At 31.9% G+C, this 12,147-nt stretch overlaps 1 protein-coding gene across 2 annotated transcripts in view; it reads left to right on the top strand.

The window, feature by feature from the left end:
• The window catches only part of LOC145258238 (vacuolar protein sorting-associated protein 16 homolog), a 134,345-nt gene that overhangs the window by 111,935 nt on the left and 10,263 nt on the right, over positions 1-12,147 (top strand). For both annotated transcript variants that reach the window (XM_080116202.1, XM_080116201.1), the window contains 3 exons: positions 4,382-4,486; positions 7,592-7,669; positions 11,098-11,267. In XM_080116202.1, coding sequence (XP_079972328.1) covers positions 4,382-4,486; positions 7,592-7,669; positions 11,098-11,267 — 353 coding nt within the window. The remainder of the gene's footprint in view (positions 1-4,381; positions 4,487-7,591; positions 7,670-11,097; positions 11,268-12,147) is intronic.

Here is a 12,147-nt window from a genome sequence, read left to right as displayed (position 1 = left end):
GTTAGAGTTGGAGTCAGGATCAGAAAAAATATAAAAACTTGAGATGTTTTGCGCAAAAGAAAAATCAAAAACCAGAATGTTTTTGAATAACAATGAAAAAATTAAATCAAAAACTCCAGAAGAAACGTAGTAATTAATATAATAATAATTTTTATTAACACAAAATGAAAGAATGTAAAAACAAAAAAACTGAAAACAAAACCAATATAACGTAAGAATTCTGAAAAAAAAAAGGAGGGAATTGCTTATTGCCATTGCTCTTTCTCTTCCGACTCATTGCACATAATGAAGGTCTTAATATTTCTACTATTATTTAGAAAGAACTTTGTGTGAGTTCATTCTCTATGGACTTGAAAACGGCTCAGCCGATTTTTATTAAATTTCACACGAAGGTACTTAACGTACCTGGCAGTGGTCTTAGAGAATTTTTTTTTATCGGAATGTCTTTGATAAGTATCAATAATCAAAATAATGTGATGAAAGAAGGTACAAGCGATTTTGATTAACGTTAACACCTTACACAGCCTAACAGCACAAGGGTATTTGAAAAGTTTTATTACCACACAAGTCAAAAAGTCCGACATATATATTCAACAGTATGTTCTTTGATATGATAGGGGCGCATTCAAAATAAATGTTTCTATTTAAAGAGCAATTGCACGATGATATTTGAAGTTTTCATTTTAAACTTAAATTCAAACCATTATCACCGCACAAGCAGTAAGGCCATGCATATAAAATCAACAGTAGGTTCTTTGATATGACAGAGGTGCATTCAAAATGAATGCTTCTGTTTAGAGCACAATTGAACCATGACACTTGATTTTTACATTTTAAACTTTAATTATAGCTGTTATATAAAAATAATTTTATAAAACTAACAGTGACAAACAAATATAAAAATAATTTTATAAAACTAACAGTGACAAACAAATATAAAAATAATTTTATAAAACTAACAGTGACAAACAAATATAAAAATAATTTTATAAAACTAACAGTGACAAAAAAATATAAAAATAATTTTATAAAACTAACAGTGACAAACAAATATAAAAATAATTTTATAAAACTAACAGTGACAAACAAATATAAAAATAATTTTATAAAACTAACAGTGACAAACAAATATAAAAATAATTTTATAGCACTAACAGTGACAAACAAATATAAAAATAATTTTATAGCACTAACAGTGACAAACAAATATAAAAATAATTTTATAAAACTACAGTGCAATGTAGACTACAATGTATTGTGGATTGCAAGGAGGTATGTGAAGCTTCTTTCCAGTGCACTGTAATGGGTCCCCAACTACAGCAGGCAGTCAATCAATTTGATCGAAAAATGGTCGATTTCACTGATTTTGATGACAATAAAAATATAAGAGTGTGAAACATTTGTTGATCATCATTCAATACCGCGCAATGTTGGGTCTCCTTGCTAGTAAAAACTAATTGTTGGTGACAATTTTAAATTTGATATTCATTCAAAAACAGACCCAAATACCCCCCCCCAATCAACTTTTGAAAGGTGAGTGTTTAGTTGATCCACATCGACATTTTGACCCAGAAATCAAATATTTCAGTTGATACGTGATCGTCTTCAGTGAATTATAGGCATTTATTTTTTTCAGTTGATAACAGCAAATGCCAATGACAAATACAAAATCTCTTGTTAAATAGACATTAATATTTAGTCCAAGTGTAGATATCATGCTGACATGTGTTTTAGTTAATTTATCAATATTTCTACATTCTAAAGACACGGGAGAGTTGAAAACATCAGAAATTTTTAGAAAGATATTCTTATGGTTAACATTTATATAATGAATTTTCGATACTATCATGATATTATTTATATAATATAATTATTTATTTTGAAATTATATGTTTTTATTATTTCAACCTTGGTAGTATTTGCTTAAATCATTACAAGATTGTTTCTATAAATGGGACAAACATATCCAGTCCATGTCATCAGACAATTTAAGCCAAATGTTTTTTACCAAATATATCTCTTATATATATTATATAATAAAATGACTGCAGAAATTCCCCTCTGGACCAAAGTCTCGTAGGCTTGCAACAACAGATTCCACATGCAAATTCAATACGTCTAGGCTATAAGCCACTATCTTATGTAACTTATGAATACCATTTTAGACACATTGTCATTATAATAAAATGCTACATTGTGTCCTAGGAGCAACACCATCACAATCGCAACATCTTTAGAGGAAGAAGTTCTTATTTTTCCCTCTATATATTTAGTCCTCCTACCATCACCACCACCATCACCAGTCAACACTGGAAGGAAATCTACACTTTCCACTTATTTTAGGCTTACACCACCCTTAAGTGACTCATACAAGCACAGATATAGGATTAACTTTTGCAGATTAGAATAAAAAAATAATAAAGTCTCCCTTGGGAAAATCCACTTCCTCTGATTGGTTGTCTGCTAATTCTCTCACTCTTAATGAATACTTCAAAACAATACATTATGGTGTCGATTAAATTCATAAACTTTACTGGTTTTATTTGTTTCTTTTTATTGGCAACTGTTTTTTTCTGTTTTATTTTTTCTTGGCTTTATACTTTTCATTTTGTTTGCATATGTTTTTACACCATATCACGGCGTCATTTATTCATTGATAACAAATGATACTGCTTTTTTTTTTCATTTTTTTGTTTAAACTGCCTTTTGAAAAAAGTATTTTTTTATAGTATAACCCAGCGTAATGTTAAGAATGGCTTTTGAGGTTGGTGGTGTTTCTTCCAACAGCCATTCTTCTACATTCTTTTTTCTTTCTTTCTTTGTGTTCATCAAAACTTCTTTTTTTTTCTCCTTCCAATTTTTGCCCATCTGTTCACATTTCTTTGCTCACTGTTTGCACAAAACATATATGCCGCAGATTGATGAATAATGTGCACTTATTTTTTTTTTTTATTTATATCTTCATAATTTTCCTCTTTGGACATTTATTATATTCTTTTTGGACTTATGCATTTACTGAAGCGCAATGAATTAATCATGTGATTATTTAGAAACCCATTACAGACGTGAAGAGGGAATATTTTTCTGCAACTATTACATATTTTCACCTAACAAATTAATAACAGATGCTGTAAAAAAATAAAATCAAATACAAACATATTAATCGCTCAAATACAGAAATTTAACACCTGGTAACCTTAAAATTTTATCCTAATGTTTCATAAATACTGGCAACTTAGTTTGAACAATTCAGTATGTTAACATATTAACATGTATGAGTAAAAACAAATTATACATAATCGCTTTGAAGTCTTGATAATTGCTCAAAATTTAGACATTAAATACTGGAACCCTAATAATTTTGCTACGGTGAGCGCTGAAAGGTTTAGGAATTATTGGCATTTTAACATGCATTGCTAACTCTTTCTTTGCGCACACAGAACTAATGCAAAATATAATCAACATATGTTGCTCTTTCATAGCTCAGACGGAACAATCTCTAAATGTAAACACAGCATTGGTTTGAGAATGTAAATACATGCAAAATACTGACATGCCACTACCCCCAAACCCAAAACGGCCATAAAGTTTTTTTTTCTTTAATGGATACCAATACTTAATTTTTGATTATAGAGCTATTATCAAGACTTTACTGATGCTATATTTAATTTTTTTACATTTTGTTTCCCCGGTTGACAATTAAATTTAATTATATATTCTTGACCACTTATGTAGGTTACAAAGCTGTAACTTATCATGTCAACATTTTTTTTTAGAACTGATTAAACAATTGCAAATAAGTCAGAACACATATTATGCAGGTAGGTTGCAACGTACATTTACTTGGCTAATGCAACATTTAGTTAGTGGGATAGAGGTTGAAGCTTAGATAACAGTTCAGGACCTATTAGGTTGGTGACTCTCTTTTGAACCTTGTCCAGGAGTGAGAGACCAGTAGCAGATGCATCTGCAAAAATGTGACAACAATACTCCGTACGTGGGCAAATGGTGGTACAGGATGCTTTCAGGCCTAAGTAACTTTCTAGCACGGTAGAGAGAGCCCACCTTTGCAGCAACCTTGGCAATGCTCTCAATGTATCTATTCCAACTCATGTTCCCTGTGAATGTTAAGCTAAGGAGTTTGAAGGAAGTACTTTCAGGTAATGTATCTTTAGCCATAGCTATTGGTAGTTGAGAAAGATTCTTGTAATTATTGAAGGAAACAAGCTTAGTCTTGGCAGCATTGAATGTGACCATTCATTTTTTTCCCATTCCACTACAGATTTTGATTGCTCTTATTCCTGTTAAATGTTTGAATTTCTGCAAAATGTCTTTTGATCAAGACTCAAATGTATTAAATTCTCGTCATTACTGTTTCTAGTATTGTCGACAGCAAAATCGTAAGAAGATGCAGAATATTTATTATTCCGAAGACAATTATGTAGAACAAGGCACTTTCCATGTGATTGACAGTTATGCTCATGATGTAAGTATAAACATTTCTATACTAATGCGATGAGAAACTAATTAGCTAATATATAAAATCAAGAAGTAAATATTAAGTTTACATGCCAACAGCTCCTGTAAACTAAAAAAAAAAAATAAGTATTAATATTTATATAGTAATCCCAACTAAATAAAAAAGCTCAATACAACCAAAATAGGAAAAATAAAAGAATGTAATTAAAGACTGTAAATTGATAAGTATTTATTGTTCAACAGGATACTCAAAAAGAAACAAATTCTTGTAAATTATAATTTACAGTCTTTAATTGTATTCTTATAGAAAAGGTGAAGGTTTAATAGTTTATATAGAGGGGAAACATAACAAAATCTAATCCCCCCCCCCCGATGTAAACTTGATAATAATTTCACAATTATTAACCCCTCACCTTTTCTATATATAGCTCTAGGTTAACAACACCTATTGAGCTTTTCATAACTGCAATACTCCTTGCTCGTATAGACCTTATCTATTTATCTATAACACTCTGTAATATATATATATATACATATATATATATATATATATATATATATATATATATATATATATATATATATATATATAAAACATGTTTTTTTATTTCAAGAAATGATAAAAACGTATGGAAATATTCTAACATGATGTTTTATATATTCATCAACATTTCATCTTTACCTTCGGATGATTGCTTTGAAGAAATAATATAATTCATCACGTTGAAATATTATTTTCATAATTGTCATTTTTTATATATATAAATATAGTTTGGAACGATAAAATTGTTGCCATAGAAAAGACATGATTCCATTTCTGTTTGATGAAAACCTGTTTTCTTTTTCTGTTGTAGACCAGCTAGTTGGCTGGTTTTGTACAAATCGCAAGAGCAATAGGAGTTTTCTATCATGTCTGAAAGTGACACAATGTTCAATGAGTGAGATCTGAGATGTGCTGCTATACAACTCATGCTCTCTAACGATCCAAGCTATGGCAACAGGACCATTGCCAGCACCCTCAAAATGATTCGCTGGATTGCCACAAATAACAGGGTGAAGAAAACAAAGTTTCTTGCCATCGTTATGGTCTTTGGTGCCACCTCACATCTTCAAAGTCAGCTTAAAAGTCAACACCTGGATGTACTGAAGAGTGTGGTGATCTCCTGGTGCTATCAAGTGGCCGCTGGCAGACCCTGTGTGACGGTCCACAAGTCCAAAGAGACCCAGGCTTGGCTTCAAAAGGAGTGCTACGACATTGTACCTTTCTCTCACTGCCCCCTACCTCCCCTGATCTGAACCCACTGGACTACTTTGTTTGGTCATACATGAAGAACATCACCAACATGACCTTCCACAACACAAAGCCAGGCTGATCGCCACCATCCACTGAGTATTGGTGAAGCTACTGCCGATGTTTGTGGAAAAGGCATGCTCCCAGTTCCATATCGAGGCGGTGATTGAATAGATGTCACCTGTACTACATAATCAAGTTACTTGAATTGATTTTTTCAGTAAAAGTTTTAAAATAAAGCTGTAGTGTTGTTTTCTTTAGGGTGACATTTTTATCGTTCCACCATATATATATATATATATATATATATATATGGTCCATTAGCATTCTTAAGTTTCATTATTAAACATTTTTTAAGAAATTGAATCTATCCTTAAATATATGTTTTCGCTTTTATTGACTCCACTTATTTAAGGCAATAAAAATGTTGTCTGGAATTTATTTTGTGTTAGTAAGTATTGAACAATTTTGCCAGCATTGACATATAATCATCAATTTTCTACATTGCAGTGAAAGCGATAATTAATTGAAATGTTTGAAACATATCTACACAAGGATATATTTGGTGCTGAATTTTTTGGAGGGCAATTACAGAATATGAATTATGTCATAAATTTTGTATTCTACTTGAGTTATATAAATATATTTATAAATATAATTTATTATTTATACAAGTCTGGTTGAAGCCCACAGAACTTTCATGATTTTTAATTTTTTTAGTTTATTTTTCGACATAGCAATCAAGCATTCAGGTCTCTGTTGGCAAACTAAAATCATGCACAAAAATAATTGTACATATCAACAAAAAATAGTTCAAGCAATATTTATATAAAAAAAGAACCCAATGTTAACAAAATAGCTTTTAGTATCAGCACTAACTTATTAAATGGCTTCTGTAATTAAAAATAATAAACATACAAAAATAATATGACTAAACAAATTTGGTAAAAACAATAAATACATAAATACACAACAGACTCGATTACATTTTCTTTTCTTTTGCCAAAACTTCAGAAACTTTGATGACATTATTTTTACTTTACAGTTTTTTAATAATTTTAGGTATTCTTTTTGTCTTTCTGCTTTTTTTTTTTCTTTTAAAAAATCGTTTCAAAATTTATTTTAAAAAATTTATTAATAAAATTATTAGAACTTCATGTGTGTTTTGACAAACTTCAAGAATTAGATGGAGTTATTACCCTTCGTCTCCCTCCCCCATCTTCTGTAGCTGAAATTTCCAAGATGGCTGGTGTTGTGATCGTCCTCACTAAAATTTAAAATTTGATTTTCCTTTGTAAAAAAAGTACTTGATTGAATTAAGCAATTGTTTTTTTTTTATGAGAACTTCATTCCATAACAGCCATAGACATTTTTAATGTCTTGGCTAAACTGCATAAGTACTCGAAGTGTAATATCTGTCCTAATATTACACTCCATCTTTTCTGTTCTTGGTCAGTGAAGAAGAAATCCTTTTAGACTAAGGCTATTTAAATTTTTGTCTCAGTCCATAGTGCTCCTTTTTGAGAAGCCATATTTTTCCTCATCTTAAAAACTGATCTTGCGTCTAACAAAGCCCTTATAGGGAGCCAAGTAAATTGAGGCTGTTAGATTTTGAAAAGATCAGAATTTATATTGGTTGAAACATTGAGAATATAGCAACCAAAATGAGAATTCTTGTACGATTAATGATACAAATTATCCATGCTCATCAATGTTTTTAGTGTTTTTTTTTTTTTTAAATGAAAATATAAATAAATGTTAAATGAAATATACTTACTGTTTTTTTTTTTTACCAATGTTCTTTCCTATTTAATTTTACAGAGGTTAGAGGACCGTTTCTCTGCATTGAAAGATGCCCTGCTTTCTTTTAACAAATCAAAAAACGACTTTGTGATTAAGGTAAGAAATGCATTTGTTCTTCCATATATATTTTTGATTCTTACTAATAAACCTGTATGTATTTGTGGCACAGATCGTGATCATCCACTTCTTGTCTTCATTTGAATTTGGCACTTGATTTCAACACTGGCAATCAATTGGCAGTGATTTTTGTTCTTTAACAAAGAAATTTCTCTTCTAAATAAAATTACAACACTGACTTTAAAACAACTAAGAATATTTTATTTTGCAAAGTGAAAATGAGACTTGATTTCTTGACAAATGAGAAACTAAATAAGTAAAATCCAAACAAGATGGTGACTGAATTTGACCTGATGTTGTGTGATTTTGCATATTTAGATAGTGTAACATAACGCTGACAAATATATGCGAATACCATGATTGAAATGACGTCACGATAAGGAAAAAGAAGACTATAAAAGAAAAGAGAGAGCGTATCAGAGGCATGAATGATGTTCGAGAGCACGATCACGTGAAGGACGTTACAGCGGTAATGAGAGAATGAGGAAATGTACAACAAAAAAAGCGAGTGGAAGTTCTTTTCTATTCTTTGTCTGCTTTGCGACCTAGACTACAATATATTGATTCCTTGACAACGTTACAAATGTTTACACATTTATAGTGTGCTTTTCTCAAGTTTACATGCATAATACAAAATGGATTTTCAATTTAAATTCAAATGATTCTTTGTTTAATAATATATGAAATAAATAAGAACATAAAATCATATTTAATGCCTGTACATAATTTTTTTTTTCGCATTTTGTTCTGGCTGTAATTTTTAATGTTTTCTCAAACTTGCAGTCAGAGCAAGAATCCTTTGTAACTGAACATAAAACCACGGCTTGGTCAAGCTGGGCCCAAACACCTATCTGTTTCTGAGACCGCCAGAAACCAAAATTTCCCCCACCTGTTTTTCTCTGAATTTTTTTTTTTTTTTACACAGTGATCACCACTTATCAAGGCCCGTAAACCACTCAGGGATAAGGGTTATTGCAAGTACATTACGTTAGTGTGGAGATTTGATGAAGTGTTTACTTAAGGGGGCGGTTCATTAGGAATTTGCTAACATTGGACTTGAAGACATCCTAGTTGTAGTCCGGTGGGAAGCAGGCAGACGGAACAGAGTATCTTTAGTATCAATTGGATCACACCATGTGACCACTAGATTTCTCAGCTGTTAATCTATGAACATAAAAACTCACTGACCAAGTTTCTATTGTCTGTAGAATTTCAAGTGGTTCACAATCTCACCATGGAACCTTGTCTTTAAGAGGCAACTACTTTCATCAAACTAGCATCTTCTTTTTCAGGTGGTCAAATCTAGAGACATATTTTTGCCATCACTGGTTTGTCATTTGTATGCTTTGGAATTCCACTAAAAACATATTGTGCATATTTATATTTGAGACATTCTGTAAACTAACATCAGCCTCTGAGTGATTGTGTCTACAGACAGTCAACGACCTGAATTCCTAATGGCAACAAATGTATAAACTGATTCACACCATGATAAACAAAAATGTACCAATAATTGCTGATTGTTGCTGTCCATATAATGATAACATGTATGGACCTGTAGGCTTGTTTGAAAGCAATGTTTTATAATATATATTACAAATACTGATACGGCATAATTACATTTACACACTGGTTCTCATTAAATCATTGAAGTTAAGCAATGTTGAGTCAGGTCAAAACTAGATGGGTGACCATTTGAAAATACCAGGCTCTGCATACAGGAGGACGTCTACACTTCCCTGCAAGAACTGCAAAATGATATGGCATGATCACATTGCCATACCGGTTCTCATCAGATAACCAAAGTTAAGCAATGTTGAGCCTGGTCAGTACTAGATGGATAACCATTTAGGAATATCAGGTGCTGTATGAAGGAGAATGTGAATACCTCTCTGCAAGAACTGCAGTGAGATATACATGCAACTAGGAACTGCTTGTTAAGCTGATATTCCTATGAAATTCCCTTCTTTAGGAGAAGCTGGTTCAAACCAGTTAGGGTGAATACTGCTTTTTAAATACTGATCCAATTCGTTATGAGTGGTTTAGTTTTAAATAGACATTATTTAATTTTTTTGTCCTCTGACAAAAGGAGGGTGAACCTGTAAATTCACCTTTGTCCGTTTGTCTGTTCACCCGTCTGCACTTTTCTCAATAACTACGACTTGGAATTTTTTGAAATTTTGCACAAACATTAAACATGATATGAGTAAAAAAAGTAACAGAACAGATTTTCCGGGAAAACTCCAGTTGCCTCCCTAAGTGTGTGCCTTTCGGGTTAAAATGGCTAAAATTGACACTTTTGTGCTTATTAAAAAAAAAATGATGCCTTGGATTTTTATAAAACTTTCTGAAAAATTGTAACTAACTGATTTCTATATAATTTTGTTTGTCTATACTTCACAATAACTCTTAGATGTGCCCCAGGGGCTCTTTTGGGGCTGATAAAAACACTCCATTTTTGGGAATATTTTACCATATTTGTCCAAAATTTTCTGTGTATGTCTATTTAGCAGTTTTGCATGGTGCTGAACTCAAATTTAAATATGTTAAGGCCTTGGAGATTTTGGGGGCTAAATGGGGGGGGGGGCAAATGATGGACTTAGTCATTTCTTTTTTTGCGCGGTGCAGAACTGAAATGTACATATGTACATACTAAAACTGCACTGCTTGTTCATTTTCACCAGGATTTGACACCTCCTGAAGACTTTTGGGGCTAAATGGGGGTAGGTGCAAATGCTGAACTTAGTCATTTTTTTTATGTCTCATTCACTGTACACTCACAGGGGACCATGCATGCTTCACTTGAGGGGAACAGAAAAATGTAACAACTCATTATTTAATGATAAAAAAAGTGTATTTATAAGTTCCTGTATTAATAGGACCCATGGACATTCTACAGTTATATCCGTCATCTGCTGTAAATTACTGCTGTGCTTCAAAAATATTTTCATTTCTAGGATGTCTACTGCGAAAAAGATGCTACAATATTATTGTATCATCTTTGAGCAGAACAAATACTACACTTTGATGCTAGATGCGGCCAAGAAAGTGTATTGAGTTTTATGTTTGACACTACAGCAACATCAGCTGAAATTTTTAAATTACTATTTTTACATTGCGTTTCAGCGATTGGGCAATCCCATCATGTAAAAAAGGGGTAGAGGGTGATAACATACATACAAATATGAAATTGTCATATCGTATTATTATTATTTATGTAATTTGGATTTTTAAAAGAATCAGTTGAAATTGGCCTCCCGCTACGAATAAATAAAGTAAGCAAGCAACACGATAAAGTAAAAACTAGTCCCAAACGTTTTTATCTGAAATTATTTTTCCCAGGTAACATGAGATTTCCTTGCTAGTTAACAATGAAAATAACTGAATAAATATTTATTTTATTTTAGCAAACAGAAGATCAAATCAAATTACTTGAACAGCAAGTGAAATTTGAAGAAGAATACAATCGACCTTACATCGATTTGACCCTTCATCAAACAATTCACAGGTTGATTGTGGACGATAAAACAAAACAGGCAGAGGCTCTACGAAAGACGTTTAAAGTTCCTGACAAACGGTATGATTTTATTTTATTTCGCAAATCTATATATAAATGGCAATGTTTGTATGTATGTCTGTGTCTTTTTATGTATATGTTCTCTATAGAAAGAACAGTTTAAAAATTTGCATAAAAACTAAAAATGTATTCATGCGTAAAATGTTCTTAGGAAGACAATGGAAGTAGCCCAAAGGGGATCTGAAGGAGGCAGAACCTTTTTAAATCTTCAAATATGTGTATCTGATTCTAATGAAAATTTAAGACTCTGACGAATAGTATCATTTTATTTCACAAATTGATGTATATATAAATATTGGTGTCTGTGTGTATAACAAAACCATGTATCCCTTGTTTGACAACATCGCTGACTCCAATGTTGTTTCCATAGTCTTCTCCTCTTTCTTTCTTTTGGCCGTGTTGTAATCAATCACATTGATAGTTGTCATCATGGGGTGCACATGGATTTATGAGTATATAAAATAAACAAAACAGAGAAATCACAGACTCTCGTACTTTGTTGCACTCTGGGTGTGTGTGTGACACCATCGACTCTCTTCATCTACTGTTCTGTTGTGTTTGTCCTTTGGTTGATCAGTTCGTTTCCTCATCTCTTCCAAGCCACAGTCTGAGTCTGACTCGAAATTCTCCTTGATTGTTGTAAAATGCTGCAAACACTCATTGCCACAAAGCCCACCAACACTCAAATGTCAAGCTGTTCTAAAACTCTTTGCCAATTCTAAAACTAATTCTAAATATATCTCAAATCCTCTTATTTCTGTTCTCCACCACACTTTAATTACAATTACACCTCAGCTTTCCTTTGTCTATCTCAGTAAACAAATTCCTAACCATTGCCTTTCCACCAACCACATTTTTCACACCTTTGTTTTCTCAATAA

This window comes from Euprymna scolopes, chromosome 33, assembly GCF_053919585.1.
Source record: "Euprymna scolopes isolate OS-2025 chromosome 33, ASM5391958v1, whole genome shotgun sequence".
Taxonomy (NCBI): Eukaryota; Metazoa; Mollusca; class Cephalopoda; order Sepiida; family Sepiolidae; genus Euprymna; species Euprymna scolopes.
The sequence above is the reverse complement of the archived record's forward strand: the minus strand, read 5'-3'. Positions and strand labels throughout refer to the sequence as shown.